Genomic DNA, 26466 nt, shown 5'->3' with positions numbered 1-26466 from the left:
CGTAGAATTTTTCTGCTTCGAGGCGACAGGTTCGATTTTGCCGAGTCAGAGACCGATATAGACGGAGTCACGATTTTTCCTGAATATGTGTGTGTATATGTGTATATATCTTTTGTCAATACCACGTAGTTCTCATCTTGGAAATAAATCGTCGTAAAATATCTCCTCAGGTTTAGGACTAACGTGAGTCAATACTTTTTATTTGGAATTTAATATTCCTACGATTTGTAATGAAAGGAATATATAATTTAATTGAAGGAAAGAGGTGGCCAGAAAAAATCAACACACACAAAAAATTGTTACGCCATTTTTTTTGCCTCCCTCGAAAGCATACAACTTTTCATTAGACGCATAATTAAAAAGTTACTTCAGGTGTGCAAGTTTACGTGAACCATCCTGTATATAATATACACAGATGACGTACTCTGAGGATGGTTTTTCCCACGTCAAGGAGAAACGCGCTGCCTATATCGACCGCTGTCTTCTTTATACGCGACGGCCAAGTAGAAAGAAGGTAGTTTAGTCGTCCAGCACGCTGTACGGCCTATTTAAGCCTGTATAGAAAAGGATCGTAAAGCATTATGTTCGCGTACGATCGTTCAATGCTGTCCAGATTTCAGTCCCGATACCGTTAAGTTGATGTAACGCGTTAAAATTCGCCGGATCAACGTGAACGATCAAATTCCACAGTTTCAATATTAAAGGATTCGATCAACTGAATAGCTCGTTGCGACATTAAAGCAATCGTTGAATACTTCAAATAATAATTCGTCTCGTTAAAAGTACAGTTGAATAATTCCCGAGACCGTATATCTCTCTTTGTCTCATAAATCGGTGCCAGTTTATCTCACGGATAAACTGAAGTTCACGAATTTACGAGGAGAAAAAAAATCCGAAACCGGCGGCTTGAAGCGTAAATATTGTCCCGCTCGTGGAGAGTGATCGCCACGCTGACTCTCGGAGAGAGTCGGGGACGAAAATCTTCTCTCCTCGCGCCGGACAAAATCAACGAACGTCCCTCTAAACGAGCGGCCCACTCTGATTAACGCCTGGATTTATCAACGGCTGGCTGGACAGGATTTTTCATACGTACGCGCCGGCGTTGGTTTCCGCCGCGAATCGGCGATACGCTTGCTGAAATGAACATCCAGGGCGTAGGAGGACGCCGCGCGATGTGCTTTGGAGCGTTCGCCGGTAACTGCCAACCGGAAACTTACTGTCGTATTTATTTCCGGCTCCGTGGAACGTTCACTGGCGCGTTACAACATTCCCTGCTCGAACATGATAGTCAGATTGAAGCATGCAGCTGAATTCTCGCTGTTCTTCTCCGCGTTCCCTTCTCCCTCCCTGGCGCCGACTTAAACAAACGTCCCGGAAAAAGGTCTTCGTTTCGCATCTCGGCGGAACATTTGCCTTCTCTTCTTGGATTCCTTCTCTTGCAAGGCAAGGCTCGTTGATCTCGCGTTCCCTAACTCGCGTTCCCCGCGTTTTGGCTTTTCGCGAATTTCACGATCGATCCACGAACCTCGAGATCCTTTTAATTTGAAGCTGGCTCGCGATCGCAACTCATATCTTCGAAGAAGCTTCTCTTCTTCTTTCTCGTTCTGTCGACATCCTTTTGTCGTTTTGCCCCTTGTTCTTCTTCTTCTTCTTCTTCTTCTTCTTGTCACAGGCCGAGTTAAATTGCGTCGCGACGAGCAAGACGCTCCTTTGCAAAGAAATTGATGAGGGTGGAATTCAATATTGGGGATCAGGTGATTCCAAGCGAGTCAGATTAAGAAATTTGAAAAGTAGTTTGAAAAGCTTTCTAACACCTGGTGGCCGTTCCTGGAAGAAATTCTGCCAAACATTGTGGCTTTCTTTTGAAGTGAATAATTTGAATTTTCTATAATTAATTTGGAATTGTTAGAAACACAGAAACGGAACTGATGTATGATTCACATACACAATTATTATATTAATTAGATTGATTGTTATATTAATTCATATATACAATGTATAATTATATTTTTGTGTTTCTAACAATTCTACGTTAATTATAGGAAATTTGAATTATTTATTTCTGGAATTGAACTGGAATTAATATCAGTATATAATAGAAATGGTTTTGAACAGATGAAAATTGTAATTGTGGGGAATTTTTGTACAAGTTGGGGAGTAAGAAAGAAATTGCTCGGACGATAAGAATTTTTGCAACAATTTTGCAATTTGAAAGTTGAATGTAATCCTCCTTTGAATTTGTCTTTGGGACATTGAAACATCCCGAACGCAGAACGAAGGAAAGTTACTTTCGCAAAATTAAGAAATTTAAATTTCCTGAATTTTGCAACGAGTTGTAGTCTTGATAATTAAGCTGCCTGTCTCAAAGAACGCTGCGCAAAGAAACGGCTAGGAAAGAAGGAGGGTAGAATTGAAAAAAGGAAAGCATAGTTCCAAGTAATGGCCTGTAGTGGTTAAAGGAGATGAAATAATTTCTGAAACTTTCCGAAAGTATTATTAAAGATTACAGCGGAATAAAAAGTTCCTGCTTAATACCCTCCCGTTCAAAGAAGTCGCGAAAGAAGAAAAAAAATATTTTCAATACCTCTAAAATGTTTACTATCCTAGGAAGTATTATCAAGAGAAAATGTTGCGTAAAGACAGGATTAAATAAAAAGGCAAGGCAAGAACGTTATTAATTGGAACGACTCTGCTGGAACCAATTACTATGGCATAGTTGTTCAAGCTTTTAGATCTTCTGGTCATCATTGGCCAGCAAAAATTTAATTTAAAACACGTAGCTGACACACTTTTTTTTATCAGTTCAATGTAACCGGTATTATTTATGAGGATATTGAAACAACTTTTACAGCGAAACAATACATTCATTAGAAAAATCTATTTGCATCAATTACAAAAATATGAGAATCCTTAATGAAAACAGCTTGTTTTCTGGCAATAGAAAAAGTATTTTCAAAATGCCTGTCTAAAATTTTCGTTCTTACTATATTTCTCGCGCTCTGTGGCGTTTATTTAAAATAATTCTCTTTACAGTTTAAAGAACACGCAAAATAATATAAAGATCCGGTGATTACTCCATTCAAACTGGAAGGAAGAAACGAAATTCGTCAATTTATCGAATGAAATGTTCCTTTGATACTAAACGATTTGCCAATAATTAAAACAAAATAATACTTTATACCTTTCGAGAGAACGATTTCAAGCGCGAATAAAATAACACGTATAGTCGGGAACTGTCAGAGTGAAGATTAGTTTGATCGAATTTCACCCGGTCGATCAAGTTATCAGAATCAACTTGAAGTTCGTTTCGGTTTGAAAACTTCGGTTGGCCAAGTTTCGGTTATTTACAACCGGTAACCGGCTTTTGCATCGTTAATGATCGCGTACCAATTGAATCGGACCGCAGGGACGAAGTTTCCTAGTCCTGGTCAATTCGCAAAGCTCCAAACTCTGTGTCAGAAACGTCAAATGCGATTAGACTCGAGGCAGAAAAGTGTCTCGATTAGCCGGGAGGCTAGCAAGTCTAAGAGAGACGTTGCTTGTCGTTGCATACATATTCATATGTAAACCGTAGTTTCCAACTCCTCCTCCCTTCGATCTTTCTCCGAGTTGTCTGATTGTAAATTCTGTTATTAGTACAGTTCACTGCGTAACTAACGGCCCGTTGAACATTGCTCTACTGTCGGAATTAGCGTAATTTTACGGACGCTTGGCGATCACCGAAACGGTTCGCGCGACGAAAGTTTTCACACGCTGTCACACGATAGTGCGGCGCTGTCTTCTTTTCGTTCGATCTCCTTTTCATTCGCGAAAGAAGAGAGCGTGGTCACATCATCTTCCGTGATGTCACGTGAATTTTTCTTAACCGTAAATTCGGAGGAACGGTGGAGAGTGGCGAATGATGGTTGGAAAATTTTTTTCACGGCGATGAAATTTTCCTGATATTTCGAGAGGCTTTTCATTCTGTCAGAAAAGTCTAAAAGTTCTGTTCCGTGAAATTCTTTCAACCCTGAAGGCCGTGCTATTTGTATTTTATTAACGTTTCATCGAGATTTCATCGAATTATCCTCTTTTTAGTGCAATTGAGATTACTGTTTCATGGAATTTTTCGAACTGCGCAAGCTGCGCTATTTGAACTCTATTAACTAACTCCATCGGGAGTCTCTATTGAATTTCGTTGTTCCTCTACATTTTGTCGAGACTCTAATTACTGATTTATAGAGTCTGTTGAAACCCGCGTGCTTCGTACCGTTTGAATTTTATATAACGTTTGAATTGAATTCTGTTTCTTCTATATTTCATTGTGGCTCTAATTACTGTTCCGCGGAATGTTTCCAAGCTCTGAGAACAATTGCTCAAACATTGAAAACATTGTCGCATTTTCTGTCGTATAATTTTATCATCCCTCTCAAAACTATTAATCTACACAGTTTCCAACTTTCCGCAAGTAAGTGTCGCAAACTTTACGCACTTTCACATACAGAGAGATGTTGGCGCGCTCGGCTCGTTATATCTGCGAGCAAAAATCAATCGAATATCAGCTGTCAGGTACATTTTTGTTTCGATACGATTGCCACGTCGAACCTTTGTACTTGAGTGATTGTCCATTAAACTGCTTAAACTGTTCAACCATGGTTGTATATACTGTTATATGCTGCCATAAGCTGCGCGTTATTGTCCAATAAATATTGAATTGGCTATTCGATACCTCGCCGTATTGTTTGCGATTAATTGCCCTTATGGTAATCAATAGCCGTTCGATCTCGCTTTCCGCTCTCCATTAAAAGATACTTGTTCTTCCTCGAATCGAATTTCAGTCAATCACCATTTCACCATTTCTTCTGTCGCAATACGCTGCTCTGTGAATTTCCGACGACGATCGAGGGTTTCGTCCTCATTATCCCCGAGTGTCCACTCGATCTTAAACAATGGTAGTGTATATTCATTTCATGCCGCCTTGTTTTTTTACTCGTGCCTCCAACTTCATATTTCCATCGAACAATCGCCGCTCGCAATTTTCTTATCCCTCCATCCGACTTCGTCCCCTCGCCACTTTCGGTCGTTCTGATTCTCGCGATTTCTCGGTCGTTTCACCCACGAATCGTCCAGAGAGTCGATCGACTTCGCGACGAGCCGATTGGGAAAAGTCGATGCGTATTCCACGCGGCAGGAAACATTGAATAATTTAAGAAGAACGGCCCGGCTCGACCGCCGTTTGCTGTTTCACGTATTCCGTCTGCGTTCGTGCAGTTCGCCTTGAAAGCAGAAACAGCAACATCTCGTTTAAACTCGTGTGTATGCTGCTCCAGCGTTCAGCCTTCACGTCGCGAATTTTCAGTATTCCCAGTGCGTGGAACGCGTCGTCGTCGTCGTCGTCTCGTCTATTCATTTGTAATATAAAAAAAAAAAAAAAAGAAAAATGTCGCCGCGCGATTAACGACCGTGGTTCAATGCGCCTAACGAACGCCGGATTGCGGATAACGACGTTGGATTGCTTGTTACGCGAAAGAGGCTACGTCGAGTACGGATACGAACGCATAATGGGGATGAAAGATGGAAAGTGTGTGTTTCCAGGGCTTTCCTGGTTTATTTACAAAGCTGCGGTAAGATCGAGGACGAGCTCGTGATTGTAAGCGAAGAGGCGAAAGTCTTTGAACCACTTGGGTGGTTTTTGAGAGTGAAATGGCGAAGGGAGGAGATCGTCCTGTTGAAAGAGCGTGATTCTTTTCCGAGTAAATTGAAATACGCATGTTATTTTAATGCTTGCAGTTGTTTATTCTTTCGTCCGTGCAACTGGCGAGAGTTGAAATAAATCTCCCTTTTTTCAAAAAAAAAAAAAAAAAAAGAAACCTTTTTAAACACGCTCTCTCGTAGAAACGAGAATCTTCTAATTGTAACTTTTATTTCTTTTTCTTTTCATTACAGATTAAATGTATTACCATGTAAAATATTTATTTCAATCGAGAGTGTAATTGTCACTTTCGAGATCCAATTGTTTTAAATTTCTCAAGCCCTCCAATCCATCATTTGTTACTTCAAGTGACTGTGATCTATCTAAAGAAATCATTTATAATAAATTAAATGTGCAATTTCTTTCGATTCACAGACTTGTTCACAGAATTAACAAAAATTTACGTTGAAATTCCCTAACTTCACACCAATTACGTTTCTTTCTTTAATCGTTACACACATTATTTTCTTTCTCTTCGAACATGTACGTATATTCTTGCTAACGCACTGAATCTATGAGTTACTCTCAATAAATTATTATTTCAATATTTGTTTAACAGATCTCACCGATCACACGGTTCAGAATCTTCGAGACAACTTTGACTTTAATCTCGCGACCTTCGAGCGATCTCTAGATTTAAATAAATTTGCTACCGAGCTTGCAACCCTCGCAGAACCGAACCCCGGATGCTCGCCATCTTCTACCGACTTTATTACCGAGCTTACGCCACGCCATAAGTTCTAAAAGAAAAAGAAGAAAAGAAAAAGGAAGGAAGAAAAAAAAAACAATGCCTCGTAACTCGAATTCGACTAAAAATCTCTTCTGGCAGAGAAGCGTACGTGTCCGAAACGAAGAATAATTTTAATACACCGTCCCCGGGGTAAACGAAGAGAAACGCAAGCGTTAATTTGAAAAGCGCCTGGCCAAGCACCGTTCATTTATTCGTATTAAACGTTTCACGCGGCGTTTTCCTCGAGTTTATGCTGTAAAACGCTCGTGATGGCTTCGAGGCACGATTTCTCAGTCGCTCGAACGATTTAGTTCGCCAAGTCGACGAGCGAAATAGAGAAAAATGCACGTGGAAACGAAAAAGAAAAAAGAAAAAGAAAAAAGAAAAAAAATGGAACGCGCACGATGAAACTGCGTTCCATTCGATCCACGGATTCAACGAGACTTTTCCGGTACGCGTGTGACAGATCGACGATTCTCGTTGTTACAGACTATAAAATCGTGATACGACTGACTAGAGAGCAATTCTACGTGACGAAACTAAAAGAAACCAAAAGGATAATACAGGATAGTTTGAATTGTTCTTATCTCGTCGATTTCGTATTTATTATTTCGTCGTGTGTTTCATTTGATTTTAATTTTAAAATACTCTGCTTTCGAAAAAAAATCGAGAAATTTAAATGTCAGACTATTTATCTGTTGTTTGTCCGAGTTCGATGAAAATATATAGAAAAATTACCCGAAAGAGAAATGAAAATGTAATGAAGCATATAGGGGCATGTTAATCACTATCAGACATCCTTTAATAGTGTTTTGGTGAAGTTAATATTTTCTAATGATACTTTTTTAAATGTATGTATATATATATATCAAATCCAATCGATGGAATTCTTTCTTCGGAATCAAATTTTTTTCATCAGACTCTTCGTTTCTGGGGAAAGTGATGTTTGAAACACACGTGTACCAGGCTCGATTCTTATTCAAGTTGATCGTCGATTCTCAGTGAAATTCAAGCTAAATTTCGCCGGGATCCGATTGTACAGCAATTCCAGCGACAGCCAGTGCAAACGTATATTTTATATCCATCCATTAAGGCAGAGAGAGAGATCGACAATCGTAAAAAGAGATTTAAACCACGGCACCGTGTAAAAATTATTGCGTCAAACGCGGCCGGTGCCACGTCATTAGCCAGCGCCGGCCGCCTAAATGGAGTAGAAAAAAATCGCGTTACGCGACTCGTGACAGTCGTAAACGCCGATGAACCGTCACAAACAAATTTCAACCGCGGTAGAAAACCAATTTACCTACCCGTCGGCCGACAACTGAACGCAGTTTTCGGATCGCGGACAAATGTCGAGCCCTCGATGAATCATTTCAATAGCTTTCGACGCGTGAAACGAAAAGATTTGAAATTCAAGTTTGACTCTTGTCTCTCTTCGATTGAGATGTTAAAGTTTCACGAAACGACGTTCCGAGCTCTCTCGATTCTTCGCAAACGACGGATACGTCGGTGAATTTTCAATAGAAAGGTACCTGCGAACTCGGGTGTTTCACGTTTCGCCAGAATTTATTCCGCGGCGAGTGTTTACGTCAATTGCTCGTCGTATGCTCGCTCGGACAGAGATCGACACGCGTCGTGTCGTGTTTTAAATTAATTTTTCTGCAAAAAAAAAAAAAAAACGCGCACGCGAGAGAGAGAAGAACGAAAAATGTTTGAACAGATAGACAGGCAGAAAATGAACATGTTCGGTGAAATGGTTGTTCAGCGAATCTACCTGCTGACGTGCCTCTGTGTGTGTGTGTGTGTGTGTGTGTGCGCGCGCGCATCTGTCTTGTTTGAAGGTGCAGTCCCTGGCGGACGAATAAACTGATTACACGATTGTCAAAACGTTTGCTAAGCCTTCAAAGCGGCGACAGCGTCGAAAGACTAATTACGCCGGGATGTAACAAGCCGGCTTGCCCTAGCTTCAACGTCCCACGTTTGCTGACAAATGAAAGCTATACCTGCAATACCTTCGCCACTGGCTGCGGATAATTAGCTCAAGTGTAACCGCTATCCGCCGGCGGAACAGAAATTCAAAGGATAACGAAGATTGATGAAGTTGACTTGCGGGGCAATTCAGCCTGAAAATTGTCGAGCATTTTGCTCGCTCCGCAGTATGAGGAGTCAGAGATGGCGAATTCAGTCGAACGTGCTTCGATATTTAACTTTTGGACTCGACGAAATTTTCACTAAGTCACTAAAGCACAGTACAATGGATGTACATCTTCTTGTTCGTGGAGTATCGCGAATTGGCGGACGATTTCTGGTCTGTGTCACTGAAATTATTCCGTTGACAAAAGTGTAAGGTTATACTATAATGCATCGTGCATCGTGTCTCATTCTGTCATATCTCGTGTAATATCGTTGCATCATTGTATAATATAGTATCATTGTATCGTCACAAATAAGAGTTACACTTCGCATATTTTAGTCGTAATTTATTTATTTATTTATTTTTTTTCTACTTGGAACATTCTGACAAAGTTCAGGACACTCGTGACTTATCACACACTGTTGCAATTCTCTGCAATTTCGTACTTGAAAATATCCAATATAACGAATTCTTAGAAATTCCCATCCCATATTGGGTATATTAATTAAACTCGAAAAATTGAAATTCCGAGGGACACGCGTCCACGTGGGGAATGATCAACCGAAGAAAGTGATACGCGGAATTTTCGCCGGGGAAATGGAACGCAGGTGGATCGTCCGGTCTCGTGCTTTTCGGGAATCCTCGGTAATCAGCTTATGAATTATTTACGCGAGCCTCGGGGACACCGAGGCGTAGCTAACAGGATCAGCGATTAAAACAGCGGCTGCCTGCGAACCTAAAAGTTGCGACGAGCCACCTGAAAGCGCGCGCCGGTAAATCGCGTGGATAGGCAACCTTGTCTATTTCATCACGCTGATGAAACGGACTGTGAAATGCCTATCAAATTCCGTTCCGACAAGCCTGTTTCCGGTTTACAGTTTCCCGACGAATGATCATCCAGGCTGCTTAAATCGTCGGTTACCGCGAGGAGCCATATTCGCTTTCTAACAGCAATCTTCCTCTGTTTCAGGGAACCTGTTCGTGATTGCGGCGATCTTGCTCGAGAAGAATCTACAGTCGGTGGCGAATTATCTGATCGTCAGTTTGGCCGTCGCTGATCTCATGGTCGCCTGTCTGGTCATGCCTCTCGGTGCAGTTTACGAGGTATCGAGAACTGTTGGATTTTTACTTTTTTCTTTTTTTACTACTACAAGTAAATTACGGACATTTCGGAAAACTCGTGTCATCGTAAATGTCGTGCAATTGACTCTTGGACAGTGGACAGTTTTCATACTGATAACCAGATTTGATTTAACACGTTAGAGAAGAAAAAGAATTATACTTCCCAAAATGTAACGATGTACTGTAATATAGTAATATATTATAGTACATTAAATTTTGAAAAATAGTTATTACTATATTTATTAATAACTATATATTATATATATTATAGTTTGCCCCGGTTACCGCGGGGCAAATTTTTTTTTTTTTCTTTAGATTGAACGTTTCAATTTTTCGAGTTATTCAAAGCGCATGATAATTAAAGGGAGGTATGAAAATTTTTGCCAACGCGCGTATTTACTTGATATAGCTTCCCTAGTATTAGCAGCGAATTATTCTGGCATATAATTATTGACGGAGAAAGCATATTTACAGCAGAGATATTCATTCATTAAATTGGACACGGTATGCATTATGCGTGTCTTCCATAAATGCATAAACATCCGCAGTTTATTTATGAGTTAAAACAATCCCGTCACGCGGCAGAGTAAACGCAACGCACGTAATGTTCGAGGTACGATTCATACAAGACACTAAATCTTTAACAGGCGGTGTGTTTTATGCAACACGGGGACACTATTAACACTGACCCACGGTGAAATCACACTTTTACATTTATCTCCTCGCGACGAATGAAAAATTATGAAAGCAAGTCATTTGCATCTCAAGAATTGGAAATTATCTACTTGTTTAACGAAAATTTAAATAGGTTAAATCGGTCTTCGAAAGGTAATTGGGAAGTAATTGAAAGCTTCATAAGTCAGAGAGAGAGAGAAAGACTTATAATATCTTAATAATGGATCGTGCTTCTAATTTCATTAAACGTCTCTAATTGAAATTTTTCTATTTCGTGCGTTCGCATGGCCGAGCAAGGTTGAATTTAATTTTAATTTCAAGCGTTGATGAACGCTTTTCGCCGAAAAACGGCGAAGGATGAGGGAGCCCGGCTCGTTAATCTCTTTCCTGGTGGCCAGAATTTTTCAGAAAATTCATCGAAAATTCAGTTACCGCGTATATCTCGACAAGCTACGTGTAATTTAACCGACTCGTCCCGCGAATCTGCGTATGAGTGGCCATGGGAATGGGCGAGTTGCATAAAACATTCTCCAGTTAATCGTTAACGTTGCAACGAGGCGCAACTATCTCGATTATATTGACGAAATTTAGAAAATGCGTACAGAAGTTGGAAAAGAAATTAGTTGGAAACAAAAACCTGGAACAAGTTAAGTGTCAAGGACGCAATTTTATGTGTTTTCGTGACTGCACACTAAAGAAATGGAATCTCTGGATGTTTCACGTATTTTTGCGTAAAAATGAAAATAAAGAAAAATCTTTTCACAGAAATTTACATTTCCTTCGCAGTCGACGATGTATCGACGATAATTCCAAATTTTCTCGGTCGATGTGTTTCGTATTTTCGTCTTAAATTTCTCGAATATTCGAAATTTCTTAGACATAGACTCGAATACCTAGCTTCTATCCATTACAGACTTTCAGATCGGCCCCAAATATTCCCAATATATAATCACGATGGCCAGCTCTCGTTACAGTGTTGATGAAATTCCAAGCTGTGTTCCCGCACAAAGACGCGCCGCGTGCCCGCCGTTAGGTTTCTACAACTATTCGAGAACTTACATCTCGGATAAGCGGCTGGCGGAATTCAAGAACGTAAGGTACGCGCGGAATAAAGGATTCATTTCCCAGCGTTGGAAACGTTGCGTCTATTTAATATTCGCGCGAGAGCGTGCGGATGAGTTACCGTGCTTCGTGCTTCGAGAAGGCTGGCTATCGACGATCGTTCTTCCTCGATACAGCTCGCACGGCGATTATATTTCGCGAAACTTAACGGTGAATTAACCGTGGTGAACTCTCGTCTCGACTCGAAGAGAACACTCGCTTTATGAACTCGGTACGACAGACTGGTTTGACTTTACAAAAGAGAGAAAAAGAGGAAATCGAGGGAAAGATAAGGAGGACAAGTTGGAACGAGAGATTCAGACGAAGTTGTGATGAAGTTTCAGAGGAAGGAGAGAGAGGAGGGGGAAGGGGGAGAAGGTTCGTGTCATTCCGAAAACGAACTCGAACGACGATTATGATAACCGTGATACTCGCTCGGAGCTGTTTTCCGGCCCGCTTTCAATTTCAATTTCGTCGGTTCGTCGTCTGGAAGAGCGGCGGGATTGTTTCGCTTTAATGTATTCCAACGGATTTGCGAAATCTTAGGAGACGATGGAGAAGAGGGGGGGGGGGGGGGGGGGGGAAGCTTCCTGACGATGATGTATAATTAAAACGGGCCGGCCGTTATGTAAGAAACTCGTTACGCCGGGAGTTCTTTGGGAATTAATTACCGTTTCGAAGTTGGTAAGGCGATTATCGGGCGACTTACACAATCGTTTACACTTACTACTTTCGAATGTATTCCCGTCGATGCGATTGTGTATCTCTCTTCGAGGATTGTGAAACTTGTAGCCAGTTATTGAGACTGATAAATGAAACTGAAAAGAAACGCCAACTAGCTTAATAATAAATTTCCACTCGACGTCTCAGAGGCTCGAGAGCTTAGTCGCGAGGCTCATGATAGAATCCAAGAACTTGGATCGTTCAACTGAAAAGTGTGATGTCTCGTTCCTCGAAAGTATTTCTAAAATCTCAATAAAATTATCAACTGAGTTAGCCGAGGTAGATTAAATTAGATCGTGGCCCCCCCGACGTATTTCCATGAGAATCGCACACTGATTCTGATTTCTACGAGTTCGCAGCGATACGTAGCGAGCATCGTGGTTCTCTGTTTTGTCTCCTTTTTGAAACTTCATGGCACCCGAGAGCCTCCGTACTTGAGAGTTCTGCGAACATCCGAACTCTGCAAGGAGTTGAAAGCCATTACATTGTACAGTAGAATTCTGTTAGTATAAACTCCGGTTACTTGGCCGGATTTTCCGCTGGTTGAGTCTATCTGCATGGACGAGAATGATACTCGAAATAGACGGGAGAATCTGTTTTTTATCCTATACGACGAGCTGCGGTTCTATTCTTCTTCTCAAACAAATTTTATTATACCACCACTTCTACGATTTCAACGTTTTTCCAAAATTCAGCGAATACCATTCGAATTTAAAACAGAATCTACCTGAAATAGACGTCAAACACGAGTGAGAAAGAGAAATTTTCTACATTCGATGGTTTTGCGAATTGCAGATGAAAGGTTAATTAAATCTCTCTCCAACTGATACGGTACGTCAACGTCAATTGATATTCGATTCGCCCCCTCCCCTTTCTCCCGTGGGATTATTTTCGAACGCTTTTCGCGGGTGAAGGAATTCAAGCGGAGCCGGTTCAAGCGGTAGAACACAATCTAGCTAAAGTAGGCGTCTACGTTTATCCATCAAAGGGATGATATATCAGAGAAATTCCGGAGGGCCTGTAATCCCGCGAAGCGAAGGTGCTCGATCTCAATCTTCGTGCAATTCCTCATTCCGTAATGCGCGTGACGGATATATACAGCTTCCTAGTCAGACGTCGCAATGAGCAGCTTCTTATTAGCCGAAGAAACTCCTCCAACGTTATTGTCTTGGAAATTATAGACCGCGCTCAACGCTTCGGCATGATTTACATACGACTTCTCGACTGTTGCTGCTGCCATTCCGACGGTTAAGTTAAGCTTCCTGCCGCTCAGGCTCGCTGAAATTCACGCTCTTCTTACTGGCAAACAACACCTTCAACGGTGTCCTCCCATCCCGCCCAGTCTGACGTGCAGACCTGTAGGGCTCTATCCTACGCTCACGTGCACGCAGACTGGCTGCGATAATGATTCTCAGCTATAGACTAGACTTGCTGATATTACACACGTTCGTACGTACGTATGTCTTAGCGCTTTTGTACGCAATTACGAAGTAACAAATGATTCGCTGAACGAGCCGCGAAATTCATGATTGAGATTCGCTGAATATCTCTGCGATGAGTAGATTCACGAATGTCCTTTAAATTGTGAAATTTTGGATCTGACAGGATGTGATGCCGAATTGTGAATCATCGACTTTGATGGAACTTGGTATAAATGTAGCTTTCAAAGAAATCTTTTTTTTTTTATCGGTAATCGTCGATGTTGAAGGGGTGAAAACTACCCTCGTCGTTGAGGCTGCGGAACATATTCTGTCGAAGGTATTGGAAATTATCGAAAATACCATTTTCGTGTAAACTGGTGAGATTAGCGTTCTTTCAATGGTGAATTTAACGGTGTATACCACTTTTGCAGAGAGTTTTCGTTGCTCGTTCAGTTTTGTGAGATCAATTTCAGATAAAAGAATTGGAAAAATTAGAAAAGTCGTTCTCTGTTTCTCCACTTTTCTAAAATTAATTTTGAAAAAACTAAATGCACAACGAACATTTGTTGGGAACATGTTCTATTTTCAATGATATTCAAGAAAGACTGTTCACTCTTCTGGTATACAGGTTGCAAGAGAAAGAATATTCCAGATTTAACGAACGTCACCCCGTTATATAATCGCCTTCGTCATTAATATGTATAATGAGAATCGCAGAAGCTCGCGAGAAATCTAACGAATCTGCTAATTATAAAAGAACTAAATCTGAAACTTGCAGCCAATTAGCTCGCGTTATTTGTTACGCAATTCATAATTGCACTACACAGCGATTTAATTAGCAACTATGTAACAAGTAACAATAATTGTCCGGATCTCATCACGTGCAGGTTGCTGCGTGTGGAGATCGTTGTCAACCAACCTACTTTCACGCGCAAAAGTCTACTCGGTTCGTTTTTGGAAAAAAAGAAAAAAAGAAGAAAACTCTCCCTTTGACGCGTGCGTTTGCAAAATGTTCACAATTCATGATCACCCTGCAAACGAACAGCGAAAAGAGTCTAAAAAGAGAAAGGAGTCTACTGTCGCGATAAACTGAAATATTAAAATATACTGAAACTGAAAATTGATATTAAAATATAAATTGAAAGTTGAAATTGACGATAATTTGTAACTAGACTGCGGACCTTTATGCATTTTTTCAATTACGAGAGAAAAAAAAAATATACATGGGATATTAGCCAGTTATTTCGCCGTATCAAATATTACATACTTTTACTACACACTCTGTGCATATGTTATATAAATTTTAAACGCGTTAACGCTCGCGGTCCAATTATAATACAATAACAGCAATGAAATTTAGATGGGGAAAATCAAAAAAAGAATTGTTTGACCTGGAACGGAAACGACCAATTCCGAAATGAAAGTGGAATCGATTAAAATCGCACGATTGATATTAATCGAGCAACTTCGTAATAATTCAAAAAAACTACAGTGTTGTTTATTCAATAATTTGCATTGAATTATCGTCATTGAATTGAATTTATCGTTATTTTTGCAAAATGAATTTTCAATTTTATCCTCTGTATTAATGAAAATTAATATAACGACGGTATAAATTTTAATTCATTCGCGTTATGGTTACTATTTTGAACGTGAAAATTTGATAGAAATGTAACTTTCATATTGCGTCGAGTTGAATCGTATTTGCCGGATCACGCGGGATTTTCGAGTCGAGGGCGAATTTCGATTTGCCCGAAGCAATTGTTCGGATATTTAAGAAATTACTCGACAATCTACAATACTTGATACATTTATACGTATATCACGAACTGAATTTTACTTTAATATGAATAATTTGCAATAATGATCACGTATTTAAATAATTATTCATGTTAAATTTAATATCACATAACTCGAAAGACCTTGGTCCATTCACTGTTTCACCGATTTCTACTTCATCAAAAATCCATACTCGCAGCAATCGTCGTATTGAACGATGAATTTTAAACAGCACGTAAGCAGCAAGTAGTAAATGCCGGTTATGGATCGTTCAAACGTTCCCCTGTTCGATCTTCATTCACCACCGTTACCTCTAATCGTTCCCCCGTATATTTACCTTCCCTCTCTAATCGTATTATCTCAACTCCACGCCACTCTTAATATCATTCGCCATTTATATACGTTTACCTCCGTGAAGTAGCGAACGATCCGTTCTCTGTTTTGCGCCAATTTATCTCAACCGCGTTGCAACGTTCGGAGAGAGTAGAACGGCCATAAAGAGAGAAAGAGAGAGGGGAAAGACGGTGGCAAACCAGCAAGAAAGGCGCGCGGACTTGTTCAATTTTCTATTCCTTGCCCGCCGGAGTACTACGGGGGCCGCGTTTAAAGCACATGGCGTGGAAACATGGCTTCCTTTCGCTTCTTCTTCCGCCACTTTGGCCCCTTTTCTTTTTCTTCTGCTATCCGACATCGGTCCCGTCGTCCTTCCACTTGACGGCCGCGCGATTCGTCCCCACGCGCGGTAATGTAATTGGAAAGCCTGGCCAGCCTGAGTATACCCACGGCGGGTCGAGCATACAGCGGTTACCGGGCATCTGTTTTTCCCCACTCGGCAACGTTTGGTTTCACGGGGAATTTCGTTGTCCGCGAATTTCTGATGCGTTCCACTTGCATACCGCCGGCAGCTGCTCCACGTTTTATTGTCACCCCGCAGCTCGGCCAGCTCGTTTCGCTCGAATTTTATCAGGAATAGTTGGATCGCATTAAGCGCGATGGGAGGAGGATTGTCTGGGCGATTTGTTAAGAGCCGAGGAGAAGACGCGTCGCAACATAAATGCGGTTGCGCCACCAGCTTCTAGAAATTCTTCTCGTTACACGCGCGGTAATTGTGCTTCTCGTTCCCGAGTTTTAAATTTGCTCTTGCGTTAAGGTATTTTATTCAATTGTGCCGCTGGTTTTTGAGGCTTTTAATTACAACTTTCTCTTCTTTTTTTTTTTTTTTCCTTCTCGATAAATAGCGAAAGATGTGGATTTCTTAGAGAAAATTGTACTGGATAACGTGTACCGTTGGAGGTTTAATTTTATATTTGTACTACTAGTTTATACTCGCGTTTATACTCCCTCCTACAGACATCTTCGATTTATTTGTTCCTAATGCCGCGAAAGCCGAAGGCAATAAATATTTTAGATTCATCTGGAACCTCTGTTCGAGTTTGTTTGTCGGTCCGTTTAATCTCAGAGAAACCGGGCCAGCTTAACTTCTCGGAAAGAAAGAGAAATGCGCCGATCAGTTTTCAACCACGACATTATATTCCGACATTAAGATCGAGAGAAATAAACGTCGGCAAACAACAGAGATGGGACTGAATAGTCAGAATTTGAAGAAAACGAATAACACCGTGAAAATTCAAACAAGCATTCTCGCACAATTGAATAAAATTTTCGACATCCTCTCCCAAACTACGAGATTCGCCGTTAAGCGAAAAGTGCCTCGCTACTTTTAACAATCGTTTGTTTCCTTCAAACAGCCGAGCTTTCCCAGCTGGGAAAGTTCAGCCGTACATTTAAATTACAGGATTGTCTCGCGTAAGTACGAAGACTGTACGAAGAAACCCGACGGTTGAAGGAATATTCGTATAGCATAGGACCGCTACGAATTTCCTGTTCGACTTCACACGGTTTCGCAAACGAACGTGTATCCATGAACGTGTTTCGCCCCGTGTTCTGAAATTTAATTTCACAGTTCTCGGAACTTGGAAACCTGTCTCGTCCTTTCGTATCGAATTAACAAAGACTTGGCAAAGTCTCGGAACTTCCATCGTTTCGTTTCTATCACACGGCCTACCACACTTTCTCCGACTCTTTCCTGGACGAAATCATTTTCTTATTTCCCTCGTTCTTCTTGGAATCTTTTTCTTTTTCTCCACTTCTTTTCTCCGATTCTTTCTTCTTCTTTCTTCTTCTTCGTCGATTCTCGACTCTCTTGCCTCGCGCACTGAGCCACCACGTGAGAGGAGGAAAATTTTATTTCCTCCACGAGCTTTCCAATTCCATTTCTCCTCTCGTTCTTGAATTCCCCCCCTGTAATCCAGTTTACTTTCTCTCGCCTTTTTGTCGAATCGTTTGTCTTTCATCCATCTTGCAACTCTCGTTAACACCACGTTCATCGAGTTGGCGAGTTAAACGTTACGTGGAATTCACGTGTCACGCGATTCGTCGAAGCTTTTCTTCTCGCCTCTCGATCGCCTCGATATCGAGAATCAAAAGAGTAATCGTGCTTTTCATACAGGAAGAGAAGGGGGAGACAGGTCGATGGAAAATTTCGCCGGATTAATTCGGTATGCATTCGAACGCAAACGTTCGGCGTATGTTATCGTAACAACGTTACAAATCGCCGAAATCGCGTTATCCTGACAAAGATTAATTTCATTCTCTGGGGGGGGGGAGGGGAGGGGGGCATGTGAAACAGCGGAGATTTGCGCGTGGCAGGATTTGCGCAAAATTTATCGGTTCGCCGACTGCGAATTTACTTAATTTAATTACCCCGTTGCGTTTATATCGTCGAATTACTTTCTCTCGTTACGCGCAATTTTATGCGTTTCGAGCACTCCGCTAAACGAAGGATCGGTGATCAATGGACAGCTAGTATCCTCGAAACGTGCGACTCTACCTCGCTGAATATCGTCACGTATCATCCGACAGAAATTTAATCGAATTTATGGAGAACTTACAGGTTTACCGCGCGAACGTATCGGCAAGCTTGCGAGCGGAGGCTAAAATCTGGAATGTCTTGCAAAATGACTCGGACTGAAAACCAACTCGAGACGGCACCGAGAGGAGAAGAGTTCCATTAAGAAAATTCTGCCTTGGCAGAAAGAGAAAAAAGCAAAATCCTCTTCCGATTGCCACACCTCGGCGAATACATTACGCGTTACTTGAAATTCGAAGAATCGTTTTTATCCATTCGATGTTGCTCCAGACGTTTCGTGTATTTTTGCAAATCCCGTGTACGTGTTCGTTTCATCTTCAAACGTTCGATGCTACGATGCGTTTTGTTTTCGTTTGTCCTTTCTTCGAGAGAAAAAATACAGAGGGTCTGTCAGTCGTTTCGAAAAGAAAATGACAAATATAACGCTCAATTTCGAAACTAATTCCCTCGTTAAAATAGAAGATCACCGCAAGCAACTGCAAATACGTCTACGAGCCGCTCGAGCGATCCAGGACGTTAATTCGTCCCCCGAGATAAGCTATCTATCCGGGAGAAAAACGGCGCAGGGACGGAGCGGGCTAAGAATTAGAAAAAGTAAGGGGGATCAAAGGGAAAACGAGAAACTGCTGTGGAAACATTGCTTCGCCGGTGCCACTCAAGGTAAATGCACTTATTCGAAAGCTCGCGATATTGCGACCGTGCTTTTAAACCTGTTCCACTGGATACGAGAACGCTCGCGCTGAAGTAGCAAAGCTTAACTCACCGTGTGAGAATCTGTCTCTGGTAGCTCTCTGGAACGAAGTACGGTTATTTGTCGCGTCTCTACTCCCGTCTACGATTCCCCTTCCTTATTCGCGCCGTTTCTCCTTTTCATTTCGTCTCAAGCCTCCCCTAACGCGTATCGGATGATCCGGCGAAGCTCCGCTGTATCCATCGACACCCTCTCCCCCTTCATTTCCAACGGTATTAATACACTGATTGGTATTGCTGGCCGACCTTTCTCCAGCCGGCAAGATGGAAACTCGGATTAACTTTATTTGACGAGAGGTTGGCTGAATACGCCGGATCTTCCTTGGTTTCGATCACTGCGAATGTAACTGGCTTTCGTTTTTCAGAGAGCATCGTGGCACTCTGTATTTCTCGTTACTATTTATTATGATTAGTACAGTCGTCTTTTTTATAATTTATAACTGTTTATAACTATGATATAACTAGTTTTTTTTTTTTTTTTTTTAGTCTTTAATTCAAAGGATTCACAGGAATGTTGCAAGTGAACTTTTTAGCGTAACAGATGAATCGTCTTTTCATTATCTTTTTCTGTCAAACAATTCGAATCTGTTACAATTAGTACAGTATTTTAATCGATTTTTTAAAAATTTTAGTATAATAAACAGATCTCTCTTTCAATTCGAAGGATCCTCGAATATTACAAGCGAACAATTTTTGCCATGATAGATGAATCATATCTGTGTGTCAAATAATTCCATCTATTACAGTTAGTACAATCTTTTAACAAAGTTTCTAGTATAATAAACAGATCTTTCTTTCAATTCAGAGAGGATTCCTTGAACATTACAAGCAAAGAATCTTCGTGACAGATGAATCGTCTCTCTGCGCTCAAATGTTCCATCGATATTTCTCTAAGCTTTCCCTGAGCGGAAAAAAATTACTGGGAGCCTAGCGAAATGGTTATGGTTTCACGCACGCACACACACACACACACACACACACACACACACACACAAAGAGAGAGAAAGAGGAGTATAGGTTTCCATACGCTTTACGTCTTAGGGTATTAAATTCGATGCAAAGTCAAAAAGCATTCGCCGCGATACTGGGGGAACGTTTGCTTCCAGCATCTTCACCTTCCTGCGCGAAGATGTTCCATTTGTTTGCCGAAGGATTTAGCTTCCCCTCGGTGGGCGTGCCACTGCACACATTGTGCCGGCGTTTTCAACGAAAGGATGCTCTCGCGCATAAAAGTGGCTGCAACGACTGGTTCTCTTATTCTCTCTTCTCTTTTTTTCTTCTTCTTTTTCCCCTCTCTTTCCTCCTTTCCTCACTTTTCCTTCTTACGTTCCCTCTTTAGTCTGTCGTCTCTCTTTCTCTCTCTTTTCTTTACGATTATCTTCTGAACAAAATTGCTGGCAAAATTCGACGGTGGTCGAGAAATATCGGCGAATATTCCGAGACAGTCGTCTTTAAATTGCAAGGCGCGGTCTTCTCGATCCTCTCCCCCTCGTTATGATCGCGCTGTGACGCCATTAGTGGGCAGAAGCGTTTCCCCAGTAAATTATCGATACGTGACTGTCATCGCTGGCTGTGTCTCGTCGTCGGGGAATTCGTCGATGAAAGATCGCAGCAGTTACGCGACAGCAATGTACAAATCCTGCCGGATGGTTCGATATTGTGAAAAATTAAATATCACGAGCGACTTTGGCACCTTTGATCGAGTTTCACGTTTCTGTTGAGCTTTCGCTACGATTCATTCGAGTTGTGTTTGTGTAGTAAATTACTCGTGTTGCTCTGTGTTGTCAAGAATCGTTAGAAAACATAATTGGATGGTACGATAGTAAATTTTTTCAAATAGATTTGCTATTTTCAACGACACGTAAAGTAATTCTTTGTTCCATTCTAGAAAAGCTTATCGATCGCTTGATGATCCATTCAATTGTTGAAGATTTTTCTACGCAAGTGTTTTCCAAGTCTTTTCGCCTGCAGTTCAATTTATGTAATTTTAACCCGCCTGAAAGGAACAGTCGCTGAAGCGTGCTGCCTGGATCAACAATTCATGAATCTTTCAACTATGAAACTTGCGACACGATCGAGTTTAACGAACGATATCGAACTGTACATAACCGTGCCACGCTGCTATTTGACGTCGGCAAACAAACACCGAAACAGGAGAGAAATGATAAACTCAAAATCAAGCATAAATTTACGAAATCCACCACACGCAAACTCTTTGCTGTGAATTATTATTAGGAATTATTTCGCCTGTTGAAACGATTTTCAAAAAATCCAGACTTTCAACGAGAGTGAATCTCCAGGGTTAACAGACGCTTATGCTGAAACACTTGCGAGAGAATCTCACGTTGCCACGGTGAAAAATGAATCGTTGAGAAGTTCACTTGCCTTGAACGATACGTAAGGTTACTTTGTCATAACAGCACGTTACAAATCGTTGCATACAACGAAAATGCAACGAGCATTTTTCATAATTAATAGGTCACTTTGAAGAGAACTCTGAAAATCTTCGAAGTTAGACAATTATTTGAGAGAAATGTCGGAGGCTTTCAAGATTCCGAGAGTCAAAATGGCAAACAGTGAAATTAAAATGAAAATTATCGGAAGGTATACGGTACAATTTATTATGCTGAAAAATTGCGACAGAGAAGAGAATTCAATCGGCCCGGTTGGTAGGAAATTCTTCTCCGTTAAAGTTGCACGTACGATTAAATTCCAATTTTTAATATTAATTTAGACGTCATGTCTCAGATTTACTCGTCATTATTCATTCGCAAGAAAACCTAGGGAAAACACCGAAGTAATAATTATTTCCAACTGAGGTAGAAACCTGTTCAGGGCTGATAATTATCTGAAACCCTCTGGTCTTTTCTCGACGATTCAGTCAATAGACATTTCTAAGAATTCCAGCTGATAATATCGTAGAGGTCGATAATATCAAGACGTGGTCGTAGATGATGGAAGAGACGCGAGACAAAAGAAGAAACTCCAGAAGAAAATCAAACGATCGGTCGGGAGTCGAATCAGAAAAGTTTCACATGCGTCTGTATCGAGCCCTTCAAAGACTGCAGGACCTTCAATTTCAATCGCATCCCACGATGGCTTCCAGCTGGATATTCGCTGATAAACGTCCGGATCCTTTGAGAGCCTTTTTGCTTTCCTTGCTGCGAGTCGGTCATTCTTTCTTTCCAAAGTGTACATACGTAAAACCTTGAAACCTCTATATCTCTCTCGGTGCGCGCGCGATTTTTTAATTTGACATTCGACCAATTGAATTTTCCTCCTTGCTATCGAGCAAATAGATCATCTGTCGTAATAAATAAAATTCGTACAGAAGACGCGCGAAACAAATCACTTTTTCCATTTCGAAATCTCAGCAATCAATCTCGATTGCCCGGCGACGTATAAAACTCGCGATCGGCTCCGCGAGAGCCAAATAAAATCTATCGACAAATTCCGTTCAGTGATCGACGATCAAAGGAGCTCGTAATCCTCCGCTGCTTCAAACTCGCCCGCACACGCTGCAGTATGACCTCGCAGTAAGTCGTAATCACGGAAAGGAAAGTTGCCCCGGTTGGATAAACTCCTCGGTGTCTCGTCACCTTCGAGATTTCGGAATTTTTAACATCAGCCACGCTTTTCGAACACCTTGGACCCGGCCCTTTCTCTCTCTCTCTCTTTCTTGGGATAAGTTTTCCATTCTTCGGAAAGCTCTCGACAAATACTTGGTATTTGGCTACGCTTCCGCAGTCGGTAGATTTCTTACGATACCGCGATATCTCTTGTCGTTTTCGTTTGGCTTCCCTTGGACGTGGTACTCACCATCCGAGTAACTTCTCTTGGCAACATCTGCCTAAATTCCTCCCCGATATATAACCGCTTCAATGTGCGCGCGTACACCCTTTCATTCGGAAACTTCTCTCTCCGCGGCAATTTTCCGGCCGAACTTTCCGCATTCGCGGGCAACTCGGCTCGAGGCATCGAACGTCTCGTTCGGTTTAAACTCGATGATGATAATATGCACGACTTGTTTTTTTCTAGGTGTGGTCTACTAAAATAAATTCGTGCTTTCAAATTTAATTTAAAACTGATAAAGTTCTTTCTTCACATTTTGTGACGTTTTGTTTAAAGAAAGATAGGTGGGAAAGAAACTTTTAGTTCCACTTTGTGGTACCACGAGAACGCTGGTCAGAATTTTTACTTGACAATTCGTGAAAATGATTCTGCGTGTACTCGTGTATCGTATAACAAAATATTTCGGAATTGTTCAGCGAGAAGAGGACGAGAACATTAAAGAAATCATGCTGTAGAATAATGATAATGAGTTGGAAGATTCTGAGCATTGTTAGGTCGATACGTTCTTCTGAGATTATTTCTCGGTAGATAAAAAATAGAATAATATTTTCGTATTAGCTGGTGTTTTCTTGCGTTTCCACACGTTCATAAGATCCCGTTTAGTCGCGCTTCACAGCTTTTACAGCGATCTCATCAAGCTGAACCTATTAAACCGCCACGTTTCAAAACCCGTCGTAAACACGACGATAATCCAAAATGCCTTCCCGTCGCTTTTCTGTCACTGACTTTGCAATCTTGTCCGCTTGGCCGTTTGAAAAATTTACAGCTTTGTTGACGGACGTGTGAAACTGTACAGAGGATTATTTCGAAACGTTTAATAAAATTAATGATCGTGGTTTGATCTCAGTTTCTCGTATCGTTTGGTAAATTTTATTTCAAAAAGGCAAGAATTGAAAAGTGAACGATCATTTCCAACTAATTCAGCATTTCAGTGGACAGTGATTATTAAACAATTGAAAGGTAAGAATTAAATACGCTTTTCTTCGTTAAAATGTATTGCAACACTAGATCATCAGATATTGTTAATTCCCTTGTCGAAAATCGAAACGTAATACGTAAACAATAATGTACACGTGCAACATTTCCATTAATGAAAATAATTATTTCAACGTAATGAAATACGTACAACGCTTGATGGTAAATCTGTAAACGAGCGGATTTATCGTTACACTTTTCCCTTTTCTCCTTTCTTTTCTTTTCTTTTCTTTTCTTTTTTCTTCCTCGGTTGAGTTTTCGAATTTTCGAAGGAAGCAGGCCAGAGAGGTTGAACGCTGCACAATTCTTACAAATAATCGTGGAATCTCGATTTATTGGCTCGCTGCGAACACGATAAAGGACCCACTGGTCTTTGCTGTTTACTTATTTTCCAACCAAGTCACCCTTTATACGTTCTGACGTTTCTATTCTCGTTGGATCCTTCGTCTCCGTGCCGGAACATCTGGTTATTGAAAGGTCCGCGTCCGATCGCGTGACGTTCTTCCGCTTCATCGCGTGTCACGTTCTTTTCCTGCATGCAGCTGAAAGATACGCTTGACCATGCGCCTCGCGCTTCTCCTGGAAAATTGCTCGTTTCTATGACGTCGTTTGTCTCGACGCAACGAACCAGGCACCTTGATAGGTGGTGTCGTCATGGCTGCAACGTGACTGAAAGTCACTTTTTCTTCTTTTCTGGCAAAATCGTTCGCAGAAAAATTCGCGAACCATTGGTTCCGTTACAAACTCGCTGTTTGGAAAATGGAAGGCTGACGAGCGTTTTCGAGTCGAAATTTGAACATCACGGAGAATCTGTCAGGATAATTTATTTTAATATAAATTAGTTTAATATATTTTTATTTTAATATGTTTTATTTTTATTTTATTTTAATATATTTTATTTTTATTTTATTTTAGTATATTTTATTTTTATTTTATTTTAATATATTTTTAAACGACAACCGTCGCTTGTATTTGCAACGAACACTTTAGAACGATTAAAACGAGACGAATGTCATTTAACGATGAACCATAAATGACACAAATAATTAGATAATAATTAAAAATAAAATAAATAAAATGAAAAATTCACTTTTGTGCTACTTTGTTGTGAAATCTGTCAAAATAAGATGATTTTGATACGTTGACTGCTACGATGACCGTCGTTTCTACTTGTATTGTTCTAAATACTTTAGAATAGTCAAAACGAGACGAATGAACCTTAAATAACACAAATAATTAGATAATAATTATAAAACGAAAGATTCGCCTTGTGATATTTATTACATATTAAATATTTTGTCCCGCGGACAAAAGGCGAAAGTTTCCTGTCAATTACCGGAAAAAATGTCGAGTGACATCTTACAAATGAAGTATCGCGGCAGATAAACTTCCAGCATTCGGTAATCTTTTGCCTCGGAAATCATCAGAAGAGAAACAGCTTTGAAAGAGCTTTCGAGAGAACGTTTCTAAAATTCAAGATCGCCCGGAATCGCGTCTGCGGAATCCTTTCGCCCGGGAAAATTCAATTCGAACGTTTTTACAGGGCGTAGCCAATATTCGTCCTTTCCGGCGGCGAAATTGCGAGAAAAATGCTTAATCGTCGAATCGAATTGCCGCGAACAACTTTATGTCCCATTAAAAACCGACGAACGTTTCAGTCATCCGTGGCGATTGCGTGCGACTGTTGCGAGGGCAATCTCGTTGGCAGCCAGCCTCGAAGCGGAAGCGAAAGATTATTGATCGAACGTTGCGAGCGGGAAGAAACGCGGCGTGTGCGTGCAAGACGCAGGGAAAGATCTGCGTAGGGAGATCCAGAAAAGGGAGGGAACGGAGCTCGCGAAGATAAAATAAAACCAAAGTAGCATGCCTTGCCACCCCTTGGTCTCTCCTCTGACGCTTTGTGTACCAACGAACGATTACGCGAAGAACGACGCCCCAAAGCTTTCCGGCCGTCTCTGAGAAAATTATTTACTCGTTGATAATTCAGCCGTGTTGCAAACGACGTTCGCAGGGGCGACAACGGAGGGGCACCCTAGCCTGGCGATTCGACCAGGACTCTGCTCCGATAAAAAAAAAAAAAAAAGGAACGAGCACCTCGCCGATTGTTATTTCACCTCTCTCGAAGAAACTTCAGGAAAATTAAAAAACTTGGCGTTTCCCGACGGAACGGAATTATCAACGAAGTCTAAGGACTTCGCTTTGTTGCTTCCCTTTTTTTTCTTCTTTCCTCTTTCTTCCCTTTCCGGCGAGGAGCAAAGAAAAAGAAAAAAGAGAGAAAGAGAGAGAGAGAGAGAGAGAGAGAGAGGAATAATCATTTTATTCGTCCGTGCGAAGCCGTGAAAGAATTTCGCCGTTTCAAAGGCGGCGTTCAACGGTTTTGTTAAACGTGTCCTAAATGCGGATGCATTCTGGTACTTCCGGCTTTCTTCACTCGAAAGAATCGCCCGATGCGCATGGTAAAAAGGACGCAGTTTCTTTTCTATAGCGACCCTCCCTCCCTTCCTATCTCGGGACGCTTGTGTACCGTTCGTTATTGTTCACCCG

At 41.1% G+C, this 26466-nt stretch overlaps 1 protein-coding gene across 4 annotated transcripts in view; it reads left to right on the top strand.

Annotated features, from left to right (window-relative positions):
- The window catches only part of LOC122538968 (5-hydroxytryptamine receptor 2A-like), a 171995-nt gene that overhangs the window by 130279 nt on the left and 15250 nt on the right, over nucleotides 1-26466 (top strand). For all 4 annotated transcript variants that reach the window (XM_043673505.1, XM_043673502.1, XM_043673504.1 and 1 more), the window contains one exon: nucleotides 9566-9699. In XM_043673505.1, the coding sequence (XP_043529440.1) occupies nucleotides 9566-9699 (134 nt within the window). The remainder of the gene's footprint in view (nucleotides 1-9565; nucleotides 9700-26466) is intronic.

The sequence above is a fragment of the Frieseomelitta varia genome, unplaced genomic scaffold, assembly GCF_011392965.1.
Source record: "Frieseomelitta varia isolate USP_RPSP 00005682 unplaced genomic scaffold, Fvar_1.2 scaffold_184, whole genome shotgun sequence".
Lineage (NCBI taxonomy): Eukaryota > Metazoa > Arthropoda > Insecta > Hymenoptera > Apidae > Frieseomelitta > Frieseomelitta varia.
The sequence above is the reverse complement of the archived record's forward strand: the minus strand, read 5'-3'. Positions and strand labels throughout refer to the sequence as shown.